The sequence below is a fragment of the Pecten maximus genome, chromosome 16 (genome assembly GCF_902652985.1).
Source record: "Pecten maximus chromosome 16, xPecMax1.1, whole genome shotgun sequence".
In the NCBI taxonomy this organism is placed as follows: Eukaryota; Metazoa; Mollusca; class Bivalvia; order Pectinida; family Pectinidae; genus Pecten; species Pecten maximus.
In genome coordinates, this window is record NC_047030.1 from 18,137,981 (window position 1) to 18,164,656 (window position 26,676).

The 26,676-nt window shown below is 37.9% G+C and overlaps 1 protein-coding gene across 1 annotated transcript; it reads left to right on the top strand.

The window, feature by feature from the left end:
- Positions 1-6,222: 6,222 nt before the first annotated feature.
- Positions 6,223-26,676, top strand: LOC117344682 (nose resistant to fluoxetine protein 6-like). Its single transcript, XM_033907509.1, has 14 exons — positions 6,223-6,665; positions 7,630-7,884; positions 11,265-11,358; positions 11,829-11,977; positions 12,640-12,807; positions 13,152-13,248; positions 14,663-14,755; positions 17,721-17,886; positions 18,754-18,833; positions 19,412-19,522; positions 22,789-22,906; positions 24,235-24,424; positions 24,965-25,107; positions 25,730-26,676. Exons 1-14 carry the CDS (start codon positions 6,320-6,322, stop codon positions 25,850-25,852), a joined length of 2,133 nt encoding a protein of 710 aa, XP_033763400.1. The 5' UTR covers positions 6,223-6,319; the 3' UTR covers positions 25,853-26,676.

Below are 26,676 nucleotides of genomic sequence, written 5' to 3' on the forward strand. Positions count from 1 at the left end.
GGTCCCTCTTCCTGTATTTGATATATATATATTGGCTTCGCGAAAACGCTTGGGGATACTTTCTGATTTCTGTTACATTCTAACATGTCGATTTTTAGTGGATAAGTATTGGGTGTGTAATTTTTAGGTTTACATTCTCAGGCCTTCCCTACGTCTGATGATTGGGTTGGCTATCAGGTAATGATTGGGCGTATGACAACACGGCGTGATTTTTATTGATAAGTTTATCTTTATATATAATTGAATGTAAATTTATGTTTGAGAACCTCAAATAACGAACTCTGGTTACGACATAGATGATATAATCTTCTTCTCATCGTGACAGGGTTTTGTCCGTTGTTGGTTCTGTTGTCTCATTTAGATCTATCAATTTGTTTAGTTTTCCTTGGTTTCATGGGAATTTATAAATCACTAGACTTTGTATTTAGGAACGGCTAAAAGTTTGTTTGTTTACGGGTTTATCGCCGCGTGAACAGCCAGTGTCATTTTGAGGCTGGGTCTCCTTGTAGTAGTCAGTGACTACCTCTCTGAACGACATACGGGAGGTCAGAGTTATATGGGTAACGTGTCTTGCCCAAGGACACAACCACGACAGCACATACTTGTCTGTTTCTCATTTTTTCAGTGTTAGTGGTCTCACCTCATGTACACCTCCCTTCGTAATGAGGTCTCCCCTCGTGTTAGACTTCCCTCGTATTAGTCTCCCCTCGTGTTAGAATTCCCTCGTGTTAGTCTCCCTCGTGTTAGACTCCCCTCGTGATAGACTCCCCTCGTGTTAGACTTCCCTCGTATTAGTCTCCCCTCGTGTTAGAATTCCCTCGTGTTAGTCTCCCTTGTGTTAGACTCCCCTCGTGTTAGACTTCCCTCGTATTAGACTTCCCTCGTGTTAGAATTTCCTCGTGTTAGACCCCTCTCGTGTTAGACTCCCCTTGTGTAAGACTTCCCTCGTGTTAGACTCCCCTCGTGTAAGACTCCCCTCGTGTTAGACTCCCCTCGTGTTAGACTCCCCTTGTGTAAGACTCCCCTCGTGTTAGACTCCCCTCGTGTTGGACTCCCCTCGTGTTGGACTCCCCTCGTGTAAGACTCCCCTTGTGTAAGACTTCCCTCGTGTTAGACTCCCCTCGTGTAAGACTCCCCTCGTGTTAGACTCCCCTCGTGTTAGACTCCCCTTGTGTAAGACTCCCCTCGTGTTAGACTCCCCTCGTGTTGGACTCCCCTCGTGTTGGACTCCCCTCGTGTAAGACTCCCCTCGTGTTGGACTTCCCTCGTGTTAGACTTCCCTCGTGTTAGACTCCCCTCGTATTAGACCCCCTCGTGTTAGACTCCCCTTGTGTAAGACTCCCCTCGTTTTAGACTCCCCTCGTGTTATGGACACATATCTCATAGTATGTGTCCCTTCGTGTTAGACTCCCTCGTGTTAGACTCCCCTCGTGTTAGACTCCCCTCGTGTAAGACTCCCCTCGTGTTAGACTCCCCTCGTGTTAGACTCCCCTCGTGTAAGACTCCCCTCGTGTTAGACTCCCCTCGTGTTAGACTCCCCTTGTGTAAGACTCCCCTCGTGTTAGACTCCCCTCATGTTAGACTCCCCTCGTGTTAGACTCCCTCGTGTTAGACTCCCCTTATGTTAGACTCCCCTCGTGTTAGACTCCCTCGTGTTAGACTCCCTCGTGTTAGACTCCCCTCGTGTTAGACTCCCCTCGTGTTACACTCCCCTCATGTTAGACTCCCCTCGTGTTAGACTCCCTCGTGTTACACTCCCCTCGTGTTACACTTCCCTCGTGTTAGACTTCCCTCGTGTTACACTCCCCTCGTGTTAGAGTTCCCTCGTATTAGTCTCCCCTCATGTTAGACTCCCCTCGTGTTAGTCTCCCCTCGTGTTAGACTCCCCTCGTGTTAGACTCCCGTCGTGTTAGACTCCCTCGTGTTAGACTCCCCTCGTGTTAGACTCCCCTCGTTTTAGACTCCCCTCGTGTTATGGACACATCTCTCATAGTATGTGTCCCTTCGTTTTAGACTCCCTCGTGTTAGACTCCCCTCGTGTTAGACTCCCCTCGTGTTAGACTCCCCTTGTGTAAGACTCCCCTCGTGTTAGACTCCCCTCGTTTTAGACTCCCCTCGTGTTATGGACACATCTCTTATAGTATGTGTCCCTTCGTGTTAGATCTGCCACCATAACAGACGTCCGTTATATTAAGTCATTACTCATGTTAGACCTGCGTATTAGGCTCGTGTTAGATTTTCCCTCATGCAGACATCCCCTCGTGTTGATATCTTTGTCCACTGTAATGAACATAAATATCGAGCAGGCCTATTCTAGTCACTGTAATGGACATGAATATCGAGCAGGCCTATTCTAGTCATTGTAATGAGTATGACTATCAAGCAGGCCTATTCTAGTCACTGTAATTGACATAAATATCGAGCAGGTCTATTCTAGTCCCTGTAATGGACATACATATCTAGCAGGCCTATTCTAGTCCCTGTAATGGACATAAATATCGAGCAGGCCTATTCTAGTCCCTGTAATTGACATAAATATCGAGCAGGCCTATTCTAGTCACTGTAATGGACATAACTATCTAGCAGGGCTATTCTAGTCCCTGTAATGGACATTTATATCTAGCAGGCCTATTCTAGTCACTGTAATGAGTATGACTATCAAGCAGGCCTATTCTAGTCACTGTAATGGACATACATATCTAGCAGGCCTATTCTAGTCCCTGTAATGGACATAACTATCTAGCAGGCCTATTCTAGTCACTGTAATTGACATAAATATCGAGCAGGCCTTTTCTAGTCACTGTAATGAGTATGACTATCAAGTCGGCCTATTCTAGTCCCTGTAATTGACATTTATATCTAGCAGGCCTAATCTAGTCACTGTAATGAGTATGACTATCAAGCAGGCCTATTCTAGTCACTGTAATTGACATTTATATCTAGCAGGCCTAATCTAGTCACTGTAATGAGTATGACTATCTAGCAGGTCTACTCTAGTCACTGTAATGGACATTTATATCTAGCAGGCCTAATCTAGTCACTGTAATGGACATTTATATCTAGCAGGCCTATTCTGGTCACTGTAATGAGTATGACTATCAAGTCGGCCTATTCTAGTCACTGTAATGGACATTTATATCTAACAGGCCTATTTTGGTCACTGTAATGGACATAAATATCTAGCAGGCCTATTCTAGTCACTGTAATGGACATAACTATCTAGCAGGCCTATTCTGGTCACTGTAATGGCCATTTATATCTAGCAGGCCTATTCTAGTCCCTGTAATGGATATAAATATCGAGCAGGCCTATTCTAGTCACTGTAATGGACATAACTATCTAACAGACCTATTCTAGTCACTGTAGTGGACATTTATATCGAGCAGGCCTATTCTAGTCACTGTAATGGACATAAATATCTAGCAGGCCTATTCTGGTCACTGTAATGGACATAAATATCTAGCAGGCCTATTCTAGTCACTGTAGTGGACATAAATATCTAACAGGCCTATTCTAGTCACTGTAATGGCCATTTATATCTAGCAGGCCTATTCTAGTCACTGTAATGGACATTTATATCTAGCAGGCCTATTCTAGTTACTGTAATGGACATTTATATCTAGCAGGCCTATTCTGGTCACTGTAGTGGACATTAATATCTAGCAGGCCTATTCTAGTCACTGTAGTGGACATTTATATCTAGCAGGCCTAATCTAGTCACTGTAATGGACATAAATATCTAGCAGGCCTATTCTAGTCACTGTAGTGGACATAAATATCTAGCAGGCCTATTCTAGTTACTGTAATGGACATTAATATCTAGCAGGCCTATTCTAGTCACTGTAGTGGACATAAATATCTGACAGGCCTATTCTAGTCACTGTAATGGACATAAATATCTAGCAGGCCTATTCTAGTCACTGTAATGGACATAAATATCTAGCAGGCCTATTCTGGTCACTGTAATGAGTATGACCATCAAGCAGGCCTATTCTAGTCCCTGTAGTGGACATAAATATCGAGCAGGCCTATTCTAGTCACTGTAGTGGACATTTATATCGAGTAGGCCTATTCTAGTCACTGTAATGGACATAAATATCTAGCAGGCCTATTCTAGTCACTGTAATGGACATAACTATCTAGCAGGCCTATTCTGGTCACTGTAATGGCCATTTATATCTAGCAGGCCTATTCTGGTCACTGTAATGGCCATTTATATCTAGCAGGCCTATTCTAGTCACTGTAATTGACATACATATCTAGCAGGCCTATTCTAGTCACTGTAATGGACATAACTATCGAGCAGGCCTATTCTAGTCACTGTTGTGGACATAACTATCTAGCAGGCCTATTCTAGTCACTGTAATGACCATTTATATCTAACAGGCCTATTCTAGTCACTGTAATGGACATAACTATCTAGCAGGCCTATTCTGGTCACTGTAGTGGACATAAATATCTAGCAGGCCTATTCTGGTCACTGTAATGGCCATTTATATCTAGCAGGCCTATTCTAGTCACTGTAGTGGACATTTATATCGAGCAGGCCTATTCTGGTCACTGTAATGGCCATTTATATCTAGCAGGCCTATTCTGGTCACTGTAGTGGACATAAATATCTAACAGGCATATTCTAGTCACTGTAATGGACATAAATATCTAGCAGGCCTATTCTAGTCACTGTAATGGACATAAATATCTAGCAGGCCTGTTCTGGTCACTGTAATGGCCATTTATATCTAGCAGGCCTATTCTAGTCACTGTAGTGGACATAAATATCTAACAGGCCTATTCTGGTCACTGTAGTGGACATTTATATCGAGCAGGACTATTCTAGTCACTGTAATGGACATTTATATCGAGCAGGCCTATTCTGGTCACTGTAGTGGACATTAATATCTAACAGGCCTATTCTGGTCACTGTAGTGGACATTTATATCTAGCAGGTCTATTCTAGTCACTGTAGTGGACATAAATATCTAGCAGGCCTATTTTAGTCACTGTAATGGACATAAATATCTAGCAGGCCTATTCTAGTCACTGTAATGGACATTTATATCGAGCAGGCATATTCTAGTCACTGTAGTGGACATTTATATCTAGCAGGCCTATTCTAGTCACTGTAATGGACATAAATATCTAGCAGGCCTATTCTGGTCACTGTAATGGACATAAATATCTAGCAGGCCTATTCTAGTCACTGTAGTGGACATAAATATCTAACAGGCCTATTCTAGTCACTGTAATGGACATAAATATCTAGCAGGCCTATTCTGGTCACTGTAATGGGCATTAATATCTAGCAGGCCTATTCTAGTCACTGTAGTGGACATTTATATCTAACAGGCCTATTCTGGTCACTGTAGTGGACATAAATATCTAACAGGCCTATTCTAGTCACTGTAATGGACATTAATAATTAGCAGGCCTATTCTGGTCACTGTAATGGGCATTAATATCTAGCAGGCCTATTCTAGTCACTGTAATGGGCATTAATATCTAGCAGGCCTATTCTAGTCACTGTAATGGGCATTAATATCTAGCAGGCCTATTCTGGTCACTGTAATGGGCATTAATATCTAGCAGGCCTATTCTGGTCACTGTAATGGGCATTAATAACTAGCAGGCCTATTCTAGTCACTGTAGTGGACATTTATATCGAGCAGGCCTATTCTGGTCAATGTAATGGGCATTAATATCGAGAAGGCCTATTCTGGTCACTGTAATGGGCATTAATATCGAGCAAGACTATTTTCATCACTTAAAGAAACATTAATATTGAGCAGGCCCTTTCTAGTCTCTCTTTCTCGCGAATCAACATAACAGTATTAGAAAGCATAAACATTCGAAGAAGTATTCAAAGAGCCGTCCCATAAGATCTTAAAACCGAGAAAGTTGATCACAAAGTTAAAAGTGTCGAATCATTGTATTAATATTTGCATATTTGATTTTTCAGGATTTGATATTGTGTATTTGATATTTTTGCTGCAGATAAACAGGCAAATGTCGTCAAGTAAACACATGTTATCCTTTTATGATTGATAGCGTTATGCAAGTTGACCTGCCATGATCACACCATCGTACCATGCACGTTTTCTACCGTACTGTATCCTGACAGGGGCCGATACAACCATCATGGTATACGTGTGATATCTCTGTATGTATATGTTGATAAGCTATCTGTCTACATTATCATTAATAAGTATATCCACTACCAGTGTCTGATACAGCTAAAATGTTTATTTATTATTGCGAAATGTATTCCTAGTTATTTCACTGACTTGCTTTGGAGGAGGACAGTTCTATAAAACACTTAAACATGGCGACTGTGACGAAACCGATTTGGATTTTATTTCTCATATATATTGTTAAAACCGAAAGTGCCGAAGACATGTCGTACCAGACTTTGCTTTTGGAAGGAATGGAGAAAATTCATGCTTCTCGTCAGTCATCAATACCCTCTGATATAAAAGTTACTCCCGCCCAGCTCAGAGAAATACGGGATTCCATTGACCCCTACAGGATATTGACTGGATCCCCGGGGCCTCAGGCAGGCCCCGGGGTACGGGCTGTCGTCGCTGGGTTTAACGTATCGGACACCTGTTATAACGACACCCAGATGATCGGTTCTAGTGCTATGTTAGTACAGTTGTGGGCCCTCAAAAGTAAGTTTTTTTTATAAACTCTTTGTTTAGTCATGAAAGTAAGTTCTAATAAACTAAATTAATTTGTTTTAGGCACGCCTTTATATTGAAACAAGAGACCCTGCAACGCTCACCTGGAATAGCCATTTAAAGAATTACTTCTACTGCCGATATGGGACCCCGCGCCTCCTATCCCAGGGGCTCAGAGTCACCATGTACACACGATTTGTTTTCCGTTACCCAAGAATGATTCTGACCAAATTTATTCAAAATCGATTTAGTCGTTCATGAATTGTAGCGATTTACAGGAAAGGTTGACGGACGCGGGCGGATGCCGATATGAAAACAAATCGGCCATTTTGAAGTAATTAGCCGCCCAACTTTGCTGTGTATTTATTCGTTTTTGATGTTCATATATTACACAATGAAAATCATATATTGAAGGAGAGGAATGAGTTTTTCCTTGTCATGGGAAACAGAGCAAAAACAAATGTTTGTTTACAAGCATTTTTTTGCTCGCGTCACCAATTTTTTCGGATACATACCTTGGGCGCCACCCACATTTCCCTATTTTGTATTACGTAAGGGTCAGCGTTTAAAGGTAAAATCTAATTGGTCACTAGTGCCCAAGTCTTCATCAGAGAAAGAAATACTGTCGCCATCTTTAAAAATATGATTAGTTCAATCCAAATATTTGATTGATATTTACCTGGATTAACATATACGGATGTCGATAATGTCAACATTACCCCCCCCCCCCCCCCCCCCCCCCCCCCCCCCCCCCCCCCCCCCCCCCCCCCCCCATTCCCCCTCTCCCTCCCGCACCTTATTCCCGATCACACAATTTTATTCTTCGTGTACTTTTGTACTTTTTTTCAATTTAGTTTTCATGTAAATCTTTTGTTTATATTTGATCAATTGTCAGTTAAAATTATTCCTCCCTGTCCCCCTGTATTCCGTTGTTTACGATTTATTTTCTTATCAGTGGTGGACGCCGGCGGAAAGCCACCCAGTGACATTTTAAACGGTAACCAAGGCTGGCTCGGTTCCTATGACGAATGCCTCAGTATTACAAGCGACAAGTCCGAATACGACCAACAGCCACCGCCTTTTAATGGGAAGTACTGTTTAGTGAATCTACCAGTGACTATTCTTAACCTACCTCTACCAGATGCAACCCTAGGACTGTGTCTGCCAGATTCCTGTTCACCCTCAGATGCTGTGGCACTAACTAACGCAGGTATACTATGACCATAGACTGTGTGTCGTGATCTGGGTGGATGCCCTAACCGTTTTCAATTGTTGCTGACGTTGGTATATTTTGTTTGTTGACGTAGGTATAGTTTGCTTATTGACGTTGGTTATTTCGTTTGTTGACGTTGTTATATTTTGTTTGTTGTGTTAACGTTTGTATATTTTATTTGTTGACGTTGGTATATTTTGTTTATTGACTTTGGTATATTTTGTTTGTTGACGTTGGTATATTTTGTTGATGAAGTTGGTATATTTTGTTTGTTGACGTTGGTATATTTTGTTTGTTGACGTTGGTATATTTTGTTTGTTGACGTTGGTATATTTTGTTTGTTGACGTTGGTATATTTTGTTTATTGACGTTGGTATATTTTGTTGATGACGTTGGTATATTTTGTTTGTTGACGTTGGTATATTTTGTTTGTTGTGTTGATGTTGGTATATTTTGTTTGTCGACGTTGGTATATTTTGTTTGTTGTGTTGACGTTGGTATATTTTGTTGTTGACGTTGGTATATTTTGTTTGTTGTGTTGACGTTGGTATATTTTGATTGTTGTGTTGACGTTGGTATATTTTGTTTGTTGTGTTGACGTTGGTATATTTTGTTTGTTGACGTTGGTATATTTTGTTTGTTGACGTTGGTATAGTTTGATGTTGACGTTGGTATATTTTGTTTGTTAACGTTGGTATATTTTGTTTGTTAACGTTGGTATATTTTGTTTGTTGACGTTGGTATATTTTGTTTGTTAACGTTGGTATATTTTGTTTGTTGACGTTGGTATACAAAAAATGTATTTTTTTGTTAACGTTGGTATATTTTGTTTGTTGACGTTGGTATATTTTGTTTGTTGACGTTGGTATAGTTTGTTGTTGACGTTGGTAAATTTTGTTTGTCGTGTTGATGTTGGTATATTTTGTTTGTTAACGTTGGCATATTTTGTTTGTTGACGTTGGTTTACAAAAATGTATTTTGTTAACGTTGGTATATTTTGTTTGTTGACGTTGGTATATTTTGTTTGTTGACGTTGGTATATTTTGTTGTGTTGACGTTGGTATATTTTGTTTGTTGACGTTGGTATATTTTGTTTGTTGACGTTGGTATATTTTGTTTGTTGTGTTAACGTTGGTATATTTTGTTTGTTGACGTTGGTATATTTTGTTTGTTGACGTTGGTATATTTTGTTTGTTGACGTTGGTATATTTTGTTTGTTGACGTTGGTATATTTTGTTTGTTGACGTTGGTATATTTTGTTTGTTGACGTTGGTATATTTTGTTGTGTTGACGTTGGTATATTTTGTTTGTTGACGTTGGTATATTTTGTTTGTTAACGTTGGTATATTTTGTTTGTTAACGTTGGTATATTTTGTTGACGTTGGTATATTTTGTTTGTTGACGTTGGTATATTTTGTTTGTTGACGTTGGTATATTTTGTTTGTAGATATTAGTATATTTTGTTTGTTGACGTTGGTATATTTTGTTGTTGACGTTGGTATATTTTGTTGTTGATGTTGGTATAGTTTGTTGATGACGTTGGTATATTTTGTTTGTTGTGTTGATGTTGGTATATTTTGTTTGTTGACGTTGGTATATTTTGTTTGTTGACGTTGGTATATTTTGTTTGTTGACGTTGGTATATTTTGTTTGTTGACGTTGGTATATTTTGTTTGTTGACGTTGGTATATTTTGTTTGTTGACGTTGGTATATTTTGTTTGTTAACGTTGGTATATTTTGTTTGTTAACGTTGGTATATTTTGTTTGTTGACGTTGGTATATTTTGTTTGTTGACGTTGGTATATTTTGTTGTTGACGTTGGTATATTTTGTTGTGTTGACGTTGGTATATTTTGTTTGTTAACGTTGGTATATTTTGTTTGTTGACGTTGGTATATTTTGTTTGTTGACGTTGGTATAATTGTTGTTGACGTTGGTATATTTTGTTTGTTGACGTTGGTATATTTTGTTTGTTGACGTTGGTATATTTTGTTTGTTGACGTTGGTATATTTTGTTTGTTGACGTTGGTATATTTTGTTTGTTGACGTTGGTATAATTGTTGTTGACGTTGGTATATTTTGTTTGTTGACGTTGGTATATTTTGTTTGTTAACGTTGGTATATTTTGTTTGTTAACGTTGGTATATTTTGTTGACGTTGGTATATTTTGTTCGTTGATATTGGTATATTTTGTTTGCTGACGTTGGTATATTTTGTTTGTAGATATTAGTATATTTTGTTTGTTGACGTTGGTATAGTTTGTTGTTGACGTTGGTATAGTTTGTTGTTGACGTTGGTATATTTTGTTTGTTGTGTTGATGTTGGTATATTTTGTTTGTTGACGTTGGTATATTTTGTTTGTTAACGTTGGTATATTTTGTTGATGACGTTGGTATATTTTGTTTGTTAACGTTGGTATATTTTGTTTGTTAACGTTGGTATATTTTGTTTGTTAACGTTGGTATATTTTGTTTGTTGACGTTGGTATATTTTGTTTGTTAACGTTGGTATATTTTGTTTGTTGATGTTTAAAGTTACAGTCTGTCATTTGAAGGTGTAGTTCATATATATTGGGTCTATGTTGACGTTATATGGTGTGGGCTATAAACACCCCCTGTATCTGTATGTAGCTATATTTTAAACCTTTTTGAGGTGAACCTTTCGGACCCTACCTTGTAGCTGTATTTACCTATTTTATAAACCTTTTATATACTCTTCGGAACACTTTTGACAATGACGATCATTGTTTATATGACGAAGAATTGAACATTTGCTTTTGTATGACTTTCGGCTCGCTCAATGCGTTTAGATGATTCATCCATCCAGCGACCTATTTATAGACAATCTAATCGCATGTCTCAGATGACGATGTATGTTTTATGTCAACAATTATTTTTATGTTGGTCTTTGACCACTCGGCAGAGATAATTTATTATCCGGGTAATTAGAATAGCTAGGTTCAACAGCATGCAATGTCTAAAACGGTAAACTATGCAGAGGGACTAGAGTGGACTGAACGCAAAGATGCTCAAATGGCTGTAGCGAATGTCTAGATTTCGGAGGTCTGGGGTTGGAGTCCCTGTCTGGTCGCCTCATTCTTTCTCACCTATTATATAAATATAAGTACAGTTGAACATCTTATCTCGAAGTCAATGGGACGCATGAAAACCTTCGAGATATCCCGAATACTCGAGGTAACATGAAAACCTCCGAGGTATCCCGAATACTCAAGGTAACCGAGTTTATTTTACATAGAATTATACCGTCGGAACTGAATGTTTACTTCGACTTAAGCAGGGTCTTCGGGTTATCAGACTTCGAGATACGAAGTTTTACTGTAAATGTCAAAAACAAATAACATGTAAATCTATGTGTAGCACTGGCAACCATTCAGCCCGGAGGGAAGCTGTCAAAGGGCGCGGAGTGTAAGAAGGAAGCCCTTGAGTTTGATGACAAGGCTATCGGTGCAGTGTAAGTATTTGATACAATGGCCGTGAATTTGTTTTATACATTCTGAACATAATTGTAATTGTTTTGATACCCAAACAAATCATGAACAAAATCATTATTGTGAGATGCTTGTCGAAATGCTTTACAAGGTGTATATCTAAGGTTATCTTATTTTATCGATATTCGCGTGGAAAACATTCCGCTAATGCGTTAATTAGCGTTTTGCACGACTCGAAAATCATCGCTTTATTTTTGCTTTTTTTTTTCTTTTCTCTTTTTATTATTTATTTTATGTTGATGTTTTTATGTGGAATGAACTAAATTAGTTCGTGTCAAAACAGGAACGTTTACATTGTAATAAAAGTATCTGTCTGATATTTGTAAAACAACACCCCTGAGAAATAGTACAGGTATATTGTACCATAAATCAAAAGTTCCGTGAGAAGGACTTTATATATCTATATGGGAGACATCATGACGATTTCTTTTAGGATTGTGTGTGGATTTATTCTCGGCATGATGATAGTAGGAACAGCGTACGATGTGATCATTGTAAAGGGCGTACTACAGAAGATCATAGCCAGCCCCACAACGCTACCCGACAAAGTGGACACAACGACGTTTGTGTCGGGGACAGAATGAAAAGACGAAATTAATATCAAACGAACACACTCCGCAGCCCGAAGTGTCACGTGATCAGCCTGAAGAGCTGGGTGAGTACCGTGTCAGTGTCACGTGATCAGCCTGTAAAGCTGGTTGAACAACGCGTCACTAGAAATGTCACGTGATAAACCTGAAGAGCGGGATGAAATTCGTGTCAGTGTCACGTGGTCAGCCTGTAAAAGCTGGGGGAGTAATGCGTTAGTAGCAACGTCACGTGATATACCTGAAGAGCTGGGTGAGTATCGCGTCAACAGTAATGTTAGGTGTCCATCCTCATCAAAAAAATTGCATCAACATGAAGTCAAATGCACCTTCTATACATAGTAGAACCATATGGTGACACTGACACATCGGGAACGGCAATGAAAATTAAAGTTTACTGAGGGAAAAGCCGGACCATCGACTTTGTTTGAACTCCATTTTAATATTTTCAAAACTGTCCCAAAACTTTTGGACTCGCGCCTACGGCGCTCGTGAATCCACTTAATCAAGGGCCCACCTACGCCCCTGACTAGAGCGTCACCCACAATCACAATATAGAAATATATTTCATATTTAACACCACCATGTTATGATGATATGCTATGTTTAACATTAATCGATTTTATTGTGATTTTGTTATTTATCTTTTTCTCTCAGGGGTGTTGTCGAACATATTGGTGGCGTTCTCCGTCTATACAAATGGTGCCAAACTGTTGAACACCAGTGCTCCAGCAGGCAGCCTGACTGCTCTCAACGGTATCCGCTTCCTCAGTATGACATGGGTTATTCTTGGCCACACCTACTCGACTGGGATGAGATACGCCCGTGAGTATTTTTCTTTGCCTCGTTTTGATGCTTGTTGGCGTTTCGAAACATTCCCGGGTAACAACGGCAATTTTCACCGAATATTAGCGGAAACTTACCCGAGATATTGCGGTTGACGTCCTGGCGTTTAATTTAGTAACACTATTTATAGAAATACTAACCTGTTGACGCTGTGGTATATTTTGTGATTTTGTGTTGTTATTTGACATCGAGGTATATTTACCCTTTTTTATTGACACTCTGTAATACTGTATCTTTTGTTGTGGTAAACATTCTCCTCGTGTTGACGGTCTGGTATAAGTTGGCATTATATATTGAATATATTTTTTCTGTTTTACTTGTAGATAATGTTAGCACATTTTTGCCACAAATGGTCGACAGATGGACCTTCCAGGCTATTATGAATGCGTTGGTTTCCGTGGATACCTTCTTTGCTCTAAGGTAATGAAGAACCCGCTAATCTGAATATAGAACCAATTAATATGTGAATACCCGCGGGATCAAAGTAGGTACTTCTATTTGTGTAGAAACCTTGCTACCAATACTACGATTTATAAGCTTGATACCCACCGTAGGATTTCTTAAGAAATATTTTAATGAAAGCCGTTAATTCAGGGAACTGGTACATATACCAGCTAAAAAAACAGCGCGAATTTGACAGTAATTCTTCGCTGCATCAGGATCTAGTTAATGTTAATGAAACCCCTCGTCTGTGTCCACATTCTTTGTGATGTTAAACTAGATTCTGTTCTATTTGCACCCATCGTGTATATATGAGTAAAATGAGAAACATGTGAAAACGGAGCCAACAGTCATCTAAACGCTCACTGACCATCTCTAACTTCACACAAGGAAAAAGAAGTCATCTTCCAATGAGACGTGAAGACGACCAAGACATAGCTTACTAACATGGCCATCAAACCTTTCTATCCAAATCGCAAAAGGTGCTTCTACATTTTTGCGGTTTTTTAATCATGTTTAATCACCAGGTTTCCTTGTGCGGTATGACGTTGGATGAGTTCAATATTCGTTGATATGACCTCTGGCTCCTTCACGTTGCCTCCATATTTTGGGAACGTGACAATACCTGTATCGACCTAGATATACATCGCTGGTGTCGTCCATTATCAGAATACGCTTCGCCTTTCGGAACACCTGGGCCCATGAAACCACTCTAGTGCTCAAACATGGAATCTATGCTCAACCAGACTTTTGTAAACTCGCTAAAATCATGAAATATCAGTTTAAAAGAAAAACCGTAAACATTGAAAATAATATTTCACCTGAAGTTTTTTTTTCTGAAATGCCTTTAAATCGTTGAAAAAATGAATTCAGGTATAAGTTTATCATCAAAAGTATTGAAGTCTGAACAAAAATGTATATGAGCATGAGTACGTTGTCATGAATGCGTGTCCTGGTCTTGTTTCTGTGTAGATCTATATTTTGTGAATACCCCCATGTTGTCGACTTCGAGATTACACTACGGTTTTGATTACATGCTTTGACAACCATAACACAATATGTACTGGTGATAAAGGGAGACGAAAAAGTCTTTAATTACACAACTACTTAATTCAAAGTCAGTTATTTAGAACATTTCCTATGAAACATCAGTATCTACCTGATATATACTCCAAATGATATAGAACCTTAATTGTGAAATATATTTGAGTCTACAGTGTGCTGCGTTAGAATGCACGTGGCGTTATTGTTTTAATCTTGCTGTAACAATTGAAAACTAACAGCCAATCAAATTCCTAATCGGTGATATGAAACGTGTGCTACGAGTTCATGGAGCCGATCATGTTTGTGTAATGGGAAAGAAACATGTTATCTACATTTTTTATCCTACCAGTGGTTTGCTGGTTTCTTACCTGTTCATGCGCGAGATGGAAAAGGCGAAGGGAAAGATGAACTGGGGACTGTTCTACTTCCATCGATTCTGGAGGTAAATATGTTACAAATGGACATTAAAATATTCTGCCTCCTTCAACACTAAACTAATATATATTTATTTTTTGTTGTTGACAAAATGGTGGATATTCTCTACTTCCGTCGTTTCTAGCGAAATTCTACTTTTTGCAAATTGGAAGTAAATATATTTATTTCCGGTGATTCTCAAACTAACACTATTTTTCTTCTTTAAGAAATGGAGGTAAATATATTCTACTTTCGGTGATTCGCGAGTCAAGTATGATATACTTTTCCAAATTAAACATGGTAGTTTTGTCTCTATCTACCATGTTTCCCCTAGTTTTGTCTCTATCTACAATGTTTCCCCTAGTTTTGTCTCTATCTACAATGTTTCCCCTGGTTTTGTCTCTATCTACCATGTTTCCCCTGGTTTTGTCTCTATCTACCATGTTTCCCCTGGTTTTGTCTCTATCTACCATGTTTCCCCTAGTTTTGTCTCTATCTACCATGTTTCCCCTAGTTTTGTCTCTATCTACCATGTTTCCCCTAGTTTTGTCTGTATCTACCATGGTTCCCCTAGTTTTGTCTCTATCTACCATGTTTCCCCTGGTTTTGTCTCTATCTACCATGTTTCCCCTGGTTTTGTCTCTATCTACCATGTTTCTCCTAGTTTTGTCTCTATCTACAATGTTTCCCCTGGTTTTGTCTCTATCTACCATGTTTCCCCTAGTTTTGTCTGTATCTACCATGGTTCCCCTAGTTTTGTCTGAATCTACCATGTTTCCCCTAGTTTTGTCACTATCTACCATGGTTCCCCTAGTTTTGTCTCTATCTATAATGTTTCCCCTAGTTTTGTCTCTATCTACAATGTTTCCCCTAGTTTTGTCTCTATCTACCATGTTTCCCCTAGTTTTGTCTCTATCTACCATGGTTCCCCTAGTTTTGTCTCTATCTACCATGTTTCCCCTGTTTTGTCTCTATCTACCATGTTCCCCTAGTTTTGTCTCTATCTACCATGTTCCCCTAGTTTTGTCTCTATCTACCATGTTTCCCCTGGTTTTGTGTCTATCTACCATGTTTCCCCTAGTTTTGTCTGTATCTACCATGTTCCCCTAGTTTTGTGTCTATCTACCATGTTTCCCATAGTTTTGTCTGTATCTACCATGTTTCCCCTAGTTTTGTCTGTATCTACAATGTTTCCCTAGTTTTGTCTCTATCTACCATGTTTCCCCTAGTTTTGTCTGTATCTACCATGGTTCCCCTAGTTTTGTCTCTATCTACCATGTTTCCCCTGGTTTTGTCTGTATCTACCATGTTTCCCCTAGTTTTGTCTCTATCTACCATGTTTCCTCTAGTTTGTCTCTATCTACCATGGTTCCCATAGTTTTGTCTCTATCTACCATGTTTCCCCTAGTTTTGTCTCTATCTACCATGTTTCCCCTAGGTTTTGTCTCTATCTACCATGTTTCCCCTGGTTTTGTCTCTATCTACCATGTTTCCTCTAGTTTTGTCTCTATCTACCATGTTCCCCTGGTTTTGTCTCTATCTACCATGTTCCCCTAGTTTAGTCTGTATCTACCATGTTTTCCTGGTTTTGTGTTTATCTACCATGCTTCCCCTAGTTTTGTGTCTATCTACCATGTTTCCTCTAGTTTTGTGTCTATCTACCATGTTTCCTCTAGTTTTGTCTCTATCTACCATGGTTCCCATAGTTTTGTCTCTATCTACCATGTTTCCCATAGTTTTGTCTGTATCTACCATGTTTCCCCTAGTTTTGTCTCTATCTACCATGTTTCCCATAGTTTGTGTCTATCTACCATGTTTCCCCTGGTTTTGTCTCTATCTACCATGTTTCCCCTAGTTTTGTCTCTATCTACCATGTTTCCTCTAGTTTTGTCTCTATCTACAATGTTTCCCCTGGTTTTGTCTGCATCTACCATTTTTTTCCTGATTTTGTCTGTATCTACCATGTTTTCCCTAGTTTTGTCTCTGTCTACCATGTTTCCCCTAGTTTTGTCACTATCTACCATGTTTCCCCTGGTTTTGCCTCTATCTACCATGTTTCCCCTGGTTTGTGTCTATCTACCATGTTTCCCCTAGTTTTGTCTGTATCTACCATGTTTCCTCTAGTTTTGTCTCTATGTACCATGTTTCCCCTAGTTTTGTCTGTATCTACCATGTTTCCCCTGGTTTTGCCTCTATCTACCATGTTTCCCCTGGTTTTGTGTCTTTCTACCATGTTTCCCCTAGTTTTGTCTCTATCTACCATGTTTCCACTAGTTTTGTGCCTATCTACCATGTTTCCCCTAGTTTTGTCTGTATCTACCATGTTTCCCTCTAGTTTTGTCTCTATCTACCATGGTTCCCATAGTTTTGTCTCTATCTACCATGTTTCCCCTTGTTTTGTCGGTATCTACCATGTTTCCCCTAGTTTTGTCTCTATCTACCATGGTTCCCCTAGTTTTGTCACTATCTACCATGTTTCCCCTGGTTTTGTGTCTATCTACCATGTTTCCCCTAGTTTTGTCTGTATCTACCATGTTTCCCCTGGTTTTGTCTGTATCTACCATGTTTCCCCTTCTTTTGTGTCTATCTACCATGTTTCCCCTTGTTTTGTCTATCTACCATGTTTCCCCTAGTTTTGTCTCTATCTGCCATGTTTCCCCTGGTTTTGTCTGTATCTACCATGTTTCCCCTGGTTTTGCCTCTATCTACCATGTTTCCAGTAGTTTTGTCTCTATCTACCATGTTTCCAATAGTTTTGTCTCTATCTACCATGTTTCCCCTAGTTTTGTCTCTATCTACCATGTTTCCCCTAGTTTTGTCTGTATCTACCATGTTTCCCCTGGTTTTGCCTCTATCTACCATGTTCCCCCTAGTTTTGTCTCTATCTACCATGTTTCCCCTAGTTTTGTCTCTATCTACCATGTTTCCCCTAGTTTTGTCTCTATCTACCATGTTTCCCCTAGTTTTGTCTCTATCTACCATGTTTCTCGTAGACTGACTCCTCCGTACATGTTGGTCCTGTTTGTGGACGTAGCACTACTGCGGTATTTCGGTAATGGTCCATTTTGGCCGGAAGGAGGATTTGAACGAGATTTCTGTGAAGATACTTGGTGGACTAATCTACTGTACATCAACAACTTAGTGAAGACTGACAGATCGGTAAGTAACTAGTTGTTTGATATACTCCCAACTATGTCGGATGGACGATAGCGAAAGGTCTGGGTGAGCTGTTGGTCACACATTAAGTGTTTACCCTTTCAATACAATCACACGGATGATTTCTTGCACAAAATAAATAAAACATTCCTATGAGTATATTTTATTTATGGTAATTTATCTTTTTATTTATTTTTTACATACATTGATCGGCCTTTATTTGCCATTATCATTTCAATAGAAAAAAACAAAAGTTTTCGAGAGATTCACGTTAATAAAGACTACGGGAATTTGTTTTAGGATACAAGAAACTTTATTTAACAAAAAATAAATGAACATTAGCTGACGCGAGCTATTTTTGCGACATATATATCACAGTATATGACTTAACACGAATTTTACCTAGATGTGTATAACGGGTATCATTGACGAAGCTGAAGACGCTTACTCTTCAGAAACACATTGTTCTCTTTATACGTGTTCGGGGGAGTCCATATAAATCATGTTTTGTTCATAGTTTTCCAGGTTTTAATCGATTTTGAGTTGGACTTATGACCCCATTCTTTCAAGATTGTTGATACTAGAGATGGCTTACTCGCCAATACTACTAGTATATATAAGATCGTTTTTTTTTAGTTTTTCGTCTGTTGAGATCTTATCTTTGTATCGTTCAGTGGTTGGGTTGTTTATATAAGATCTTTGTTTACCTAACAATAAAATTTGTTGAAATGAAATGAAAGATTTTTGTATTTTTCAGTGTTTGGGTTGTATATATAAGATCGCTGTATTTTTCAGTGTTTGGGTTGTATGTATAACATCATTATATTTTTCAGTGTTTGAGTTGTATAAATAAGATCTTTATATTTTCAGTGTTTTGCCTGGGCTTGGTACCTCGCCAATGATATGCAGTTCTTCGTGCTGAGCCCGCTGATGTTGGTTCCGTTATTTTAGTGAGTTTTCATATATTGATGATGAGCTTCCTGATAATGATATTGATAAATATATTAACTAGGTAATATTCTGCCTTATATACATTGTTCTAGATACGTCAACGGACTACGGTGCTGCACGAGACCATTTTCATACAAATAACTCGGTTGACATATCAGCGAGAAACATTAAATCATATTCTAATATATCGTTTTTTCATAATTTATTTTCATTTTCGTGTACAATATACATCAACTAATTATCAACTAATCGCCTTAAGCTCAGTTTCAATCTCAATCATCTCCTTTCCAGACACCATTTCAATCTAAAGGACATGTATCGTCGTCATCGTCGTCGTCGACATCATCTGATTTATTTTGATTTTAATCATTATCACAAAATATCAATATTCTGATATTTCATAATAATGATTAAAACCAACATAGATCATAACTCCATATGATGCGTCCTAAACTTTAAATAACATTAACTAACTGACGAACTTTTCAAGGTATATCGCATCATTTACAAGACACATTTTCATGTACTATACCATTTGACCATTATAGTGTTTGTACCTTTGATTATTTTTCTGCAGTTCGAAGATTATAGGTACGATTGTTTGCCTAGCATTCCTCTTGGGTACCTTCATAGCGACAGGTGTTATATCTACAAAGTATGACCTCCCCCCGACTAGTTTTATACCAAGGTAAGTTTATATATAGATACGTTATTTTGAGGGGTACATTAATACTTACTAAAGCGGCACTACACTGACCTTAACGCCGGTGGTCAGATAGATTTCACATATAGAAATAATTTGGTTTGAGTTAAACTTGCATTTATTTATGAAGTGATATCGATTTCGGATTAGAATTACGGTTCCGTTTGTATGTCTATATTCTCAAATGTTTCTGTTTTAACGATAGAGTATTACACGTGTCGGACTTTACTATACGCCATAAGTACGTAAAGTATTACACGCGTCGGACTTTACTATAAACGATAAGTACGTAGAGAATTACACGTGTCGGACTTTACTATAAGCGATAAGTACGTAAAGTATTACACGCGTCGGACTTTACTATAAGCGATAAGTACGTAAAGTATTACACGTGTCGGACTTTACTATAAACGATAAGTACGTAAAGTATTACACGTGTCGGACTTTACTATAAGCGATTAGTAGGTAAAGTATTACACGTGTTGGACTTTACTATAAGCGATAAGTACGTAAAGTATTACACGTGTTGGACTTTACTATAAGCGATAAGTACGTAAAGTATTACACGTGTCGGACTTTACTATAAGCCATAAGTACGTAAAGTATTACACGTGTCGGACTTTACTATAAACGATTAGTACGTAGAGTATTACACGTGTCGGACTTTACTATACGCCATAAGTACGTAAAGTATTACACGTGTCAGACTTTACTATAAGCGATAAGTACGTAGAATATTACACGTGTCGGACTTTACTATACGCCATAAGTAGGTAAAGTATTACACGCGTCGGACTTTACTATTAACGATTAGTAGGTAAAGTATTACACGTGTCGGACTTTCCTATAAGCGATAAGTACGTAAAGTATTACACGTGTCGGACTTCACTATACGCCATAAGTAGGTAAAGTATTACACGCGTCGGACTTTACTATAAACGATTAGTAGGTAAAGTATTACACGTGGCGGACTTTACTATACGCCATAAGTACGTAAAGTATTACACGTGTCGGACTTTACTATACGCCATAAGTACGTAAAGTATTACACGTGTCGGACTTTACTATAAGCGATTAGTACGTAGAGAATTACACGTGTCGGACTTAACTATAAACGATTAGTACGTAGAGTATTACACGTGTCGGACTTTACTATACGCCATAAGTACGTAAAGTATTACACGTGTCAGACTTTACTATAAGCGATAAGTACGTAGAGTATTACACGTGTCGGACTTTACTATACGCCATAAGTAGGTAAAGTATTACACGCGTCGGACTTTACTATAAACGATTAGTAGGTAAAGTATTACACGTGTCCGACTTTCCTATAAGCGATAAGTACGTAAAGTATTACACGTGTCGGACTTTACTATACGCCATAAGTAGGTAAAGTATTACACGCGTCGGACTTTACTATAAACGATTAGTAGGTAAAGTATTACACGTGTCGGACTTTACTATACGCCATAAGTACGTAAAGTATTACACGTGTCGGACTTTACTATACGCCATAAGTACGTAAAGTATTACACGTGTCGGACTTTACTATAAGCGATTAGTACGTAGAGAATTACACGTGTCGGACTTTGCTATAAACGATTAGTACGTAGAGTATTACACGTGTCGGACTTTACTATACGCCATAAGTACGTAAAGTATTACACGTGTCAGACTTTACTATAAGCGATAAGTACGTAGAGTATTACACGTGTCGGACTTTACTATACGCCATAAGTAGGTAAAGTATTACACGCGTCGGACTTTACTATAAACGATTAGTAGGTAAAGTATTACACGTGGCGGACTTTACTATACGCCATAAGTACGTAAAGTATTACACGTGGCGGACTTTACTATACGCCATAAGTACGTAAAGTATTACACGTGTCGGACTTTACTATAAGCGATTAGTACGTAGAGAATTACACGTGTCGGACTTTACTATAAACGATTAGTACGTAGAGTATTACACGTGTCGGACTTTACTATACGCCATAAGTACGTAAAGTATTACACGTGTCAGACTTTACTATAAGCGATAAGTACGTAGAGTATTACACGTGTCGGACTTTACTATACGCCATAAGTAGGTAAAGTATTACACGCGTCGGACTTTACTATAAACGATTAGTAGGTAAAGTATTACACGTGTCCGACTTTCCTATAAGCGATAAGTACGTAAAGTATTACACGTGTCGGACTTTACTATACGCCATAAGTAGGTAAAGTATTACACGCGTCGGACTTTACTATAAACGATTAGTAGGTAAAGTATTACACGTGTCGGACTTTACTATACGCCATAAGTACGTAAAGTATTACACGTGTCGGACTTTACTATACGCCATAAGTACGTAAAGTATTACACGTGTCGGACTTTACTATAAGCGATTAGTACGTAGAGAATTACACGTGTCGGACTTTACTATAAACGATTAGTACGTAGAGTATTACACGTGTCGGACTTTACTATACGCCATAAGTACGTAAAGTATTACACGTGTCAGACTTTACTATAAGCGATAAGTACGTAGAGTATTACACGTGTCGGACTTTACTATACGCCATAAGTAGGTAAAGTATTACACGCGTCGGACTTTACTATAAACGATTAGTAGGTAAAGTATTACACGTGTCGGACTTTACTATAAGCGATAAGTACGTAAAGTATTACACGTGTCGGACTTTACTATACGCCATAAGTACGTAAAGTATTACAAGCGTCGGACTTTACTATAAACGATTAGTAGGTAAAGTATTACACGTGTCGGACTTTACTATACGCCATAAGTACGTAAAGTATTACACGTGTCGGACTTTACTATACGCCATAAGTACGTAAAGTATTACACGTGTTGGACTTTACTATAAACGATTAGTACGTAGAGAATTACACGTGTCGGACTTTACTATACGCCATAAGTACGTAAAGTATTACACGTGTCGGACTTTACTATAAGCGATTAGTACGTAGAGAATTACACGTGTCAGACTTTACTATAAGCGATAAGTACGTAAAGTATTACACGTGTCGGACTTTACTATAAGCGATAAGTAAGTAAAGTATTACACGTGTCAGACTTTACTATAAGCGATAAGTACGTAAAGTATTACACGTGTCGGACTTTACTATAAGCGATAAGTACGTAAAGTATTACACGTGTCGGACTTTACTATAAGCGGTAAGTACGTAAAGTATTACACGTGTCGGACTTTTTCTATAAGAGAAGTTTCTTTTTCTGTTTTAGCGAAAAATACTTTGAGTATTACTACATAAAACCCTGGACACGTATGGGACCATACATCATAGGTATAATGGCCGGCTATCTGCTGTACCGATCGAAACTCAAGTACAACATGAATAAGGTGAGGATGTTGTAGTCTTTCTTGAACGACAAATTAGTATTATTCTAAATTCATATTCGGTTTTGACATTAACTTCTGTTGAATACTGGCAATGGTTCAGAATATATAGACGTATTTCACATATAAGATTATTCAATATCCGACAAATCTCTCGTATATTGTTTACATTTTGATTTTTTCCTGACTTCCTTTCTTGGTTCCATACGTTTCATTTTGTTCCGGTCTATTTTGTGTTTACTCACTTCCATACGTTTACATTTTGTTCCGGCCTTTTTGGTTTTTTTCCTGACTTCCCTACTGGGTTTCCAAACCTTTACATTTTGTTCCGGTCTATTTTAATGTCCCTGACTTACCTTCTGGGGGGTTCATACGTTTACATTTTGTTCCGGTCCATTTTGTATTTCCTGACTTCCATACGTTTACATTTTGTTTCGTCAATTTTATGTTTCATGAGTTCCTTTCTGGGTTTCCATACGTTTACATTTTGTTCCGGTCCATTTTGTATTTCCTGACTTCCATACGTTTACATTTTGTTTCGTCAATTTTATGTTTCATGAGTTCTTTTCTGGGTTTCCATACGTTTACATTTTGTTCCGGTCCATTTTGTATTTCCTGACCTCCATACGTTTACATTTTGTTCCGATCTATTTTAATTTCCTTGGTTATTTTAATTTCCCTGGCTTACCTTCTTGGTACGTTAGACCCCTTCCACCATTAACAAGTCCTCGAAGGACGTAAAGTTTTATTTTCATTTTTCGTATAACTACTTCAAATGGCGTTTTAAAATACATATATAATTAATTTTCTTTGTTTTCATGTGATTGGTCGAAAAATTCTTTTCATTCTTCTATGAAAGGAATTCCGAGAATTGCCCGAAAAATTGTGACGTCACAATACGACAATTGACGTTGCGTATTGATTTGAGAAAAAGAATCCCATTTAAAACCAGTAAAATTGTACATAAAACATGTTTTAAATTAGAAAATCATTTTCAAAAATTAATTATAAGCGTTGATGTCAATTTTTTTTAGTTTTATCGGGGTATGAAACAAATTTTGTTTGCAAACTTCTGTAAGTACGCGGATTCATACAGTTTGCAAACAAAATTTGTTTCATACCCCGATGAAACTAAAAAAATGACATCAATGCTTAAATATGTTTCAATATGTTTCAATTATATAGATATATTAATATAATTCCCATGTTTTAGTATTGCTCTCTATTGTATTGGACATCGTTAGGGATGATGTGATGTTAGGAATATCTTTTACCCATACATCAATTATGGTAATATATATATAGTTTTTCAAATGTAATATTATTTTCAGATTCTCAATCTGGTTGGCTGGGCAGTAGCCACTACTCTGGCCTGTGTCGTTCTGTACGGTCTGTACGAGCCAATAAGGGGAAATGAAACACTGAGCACAGAGGTGTCAGCACTGTACAACACTGTCCACAGGAGTATCTGGGGCGCATGCGTCTGCTGGGTGATATTTTCCTGCGCAAATGGAAGTGGGGGTATGGACAGTACTATTGTTATCATAAAAAAAATCCCTAAAATAATGAAATGGAATGGAGGAAAAAATGTCTAATGCACAAAGAAAGAAAAGTCAACGTCTTAATGTTTGGTGGATTAATTATATTGTCCTCCTCCTCATTTCCATTCTAACTTCCCCCAACACTGCTCGTCATTGTTATCCTCATCTTTCCTCCTCATTGTCACTCTGGCGTCGTCGTCACTGATTATCATTTTTAATCATCATCTACCACCCCCACCCAACCCTCCCCTCAGTTTCACTCCGGCTTCCTCGTCACAGATTATCATTGTTATCCTTATCTTTCCTCCTTATTGTCATTCTAACTTCCTCAACACTGTTCGTCATCGTTATCCTCATCTTTCCTCCTCAGTTGCACTCCGGCTTCCTCGTCACATATTATCATTGTTATCCTCATCTTTCCTCCTTATTGTCATTCTAACTTCCTCGTCACTGCCCATCACGGTCCATTATATACGTTCTTACAAAACTCCAATGAAATAACTGTGTCTTTTGTTGGTAGGTTTTGTGAACACCCTACTGTCTTGGGAAGGATTCGTGCCTCTAAGTCGCCTGACCTACTGTGCCTACCTCGTACATCCTATTCTACAATCGGTCGTGTATGGAAGTCTACGGGAACAGTACAGGATGAGAGATGTTACGATGGTAGGTTACGTTATCATACCCCTGGGAGAGTAATGATTAAAGATGACAACGATAACCAACATTGCTGTCACAAATCCTAGGTTTTATCAAATAGTATCTATCCTATTCATAGTGATAATACTGACTATTTTAAAGATCAAACTTCAGCCAAAACTTAATCTGTTTTAAATATTCTCTATTTAGAGGATGATTTCAAATGATATTATCCGTTTAATTATAAAGAATACCTTTGTATCCTGCTCTTTTGTTTGACCTTCTGTATGCATACTTTATTTTATCAGGATATTACGTATTCAACTGAATGTACACGTGAAAATTATAAAGTCTTTATAGATGTTTGAAATGGGTCGATATCCTTTCTGTGTAGTGAATAATTGCAGTACTTTGATTGCAGAGACCTTGTGAAATAACCGTCATTTATTATATTGTATACTAGGTGGTGACTCGCACAAAATATTGACAACACTAAATTTGACGTCATAGAAAACGCCTTTGTTGTTTTTAAATCCAGGTGAACAGATTGACAACATGTCAATTTCGCAATTTCGCCATTTCAGAGTTAACATGGGACTAAACGCCAATCAGAAAAAGACATTATTATATTTGTGTCGTTATATTACAGATAACATACTACCTGGCGTTCCTCATGATGTCCTATGCTGTAGCCTTTGTTGTCTCCCTTTCCTTTGAATCTCCAATGATGGGATTAGAAAAGGCGATATTCAAACGAGGAAAGAAGAAATGAAATTGCCATGTTTCATCATACATTTCATAATTGTACGATCTAGTTTAATTGAGTTAATTGTGTTTTTAATTAACATTCTTTAGACAATATATACATAGATGTTTTTGAGTAATCATGGTATAACATCTATACCTCAATATCTTGTCATATCGATTAATACAACATATCAAATTTGAATACAATATTAATAATTAGAACAATTACAGTAATCGACAATCATGAAAGAAATGTTATTGCAAAGACGTAAATTGATTTTGAGATTATTGAAAGAAATGTAACCATTGATTTGTCAGTGAAATAGCAGTTGGAATTCGTTAGCGAAATATGGAAATGAAACTAATGTATTTTTATCAGACTTGCTCAACTTTATGACCCATATGTTTGTAAGCGACGTTTCGGTCCTACATCATATCAGCTTCATCATTCAAACGTTCGGTTAAGCGTACTTACACCGAGGGGTAAAAATTCACGAGATCAAAATCAAATCAACCGGTCTTTTCGCCTACGCTATAACACTGATGACCGAAATTAAAAAAAAACTACTTTAAAATAATGTATCTATTTCATTGACGGCACCTAAATGAAGATTGGTTTTTTGTTTCATTCACACCATACTGTCTTTGGTAAATGTATACAATTGTTTATATTTCAGCAATTGCAATATAGATCAAATTCAACGAATGTGAAAAATTGATACTTTTACCATTAATTTGATATTTTCTTTTGTTTTTCAATCGGTATATAATGGATTTGTTGTTGTGTCTCTATCGATACTTTACATGTATTTGAGATTTTTGCAAGAGATTAAAACAATTTCACCCCAA

What these genes read in the sequence shown, in the direction of transcription:
- LOC117344682 (XM_033907509.1), top strand. Translation starts at nt 6,320, where the DNA reads ATGGCGACTGTGACGAAACCGATTTGGATTTTATTTCTCATATATATT. An exon ending in ATGTTGGTTCCGTTATTTTA is followed by an intron (nt 18,834 to 19,411) that starts GTGAGTTTTCAT and finishes ATTTTTCTGCAG; the next exon opens with TTCGAAGATTATAGGTACGA. An exon ending in CCGACTAGTTTTATACCAAG is followed by an intron (nt 19,523 to 22,788) that starts GTAAGTTTATAT and finishes TTTCTGTTTTAG; the next exon opens with CGAAAAATACTTTGAGTATT.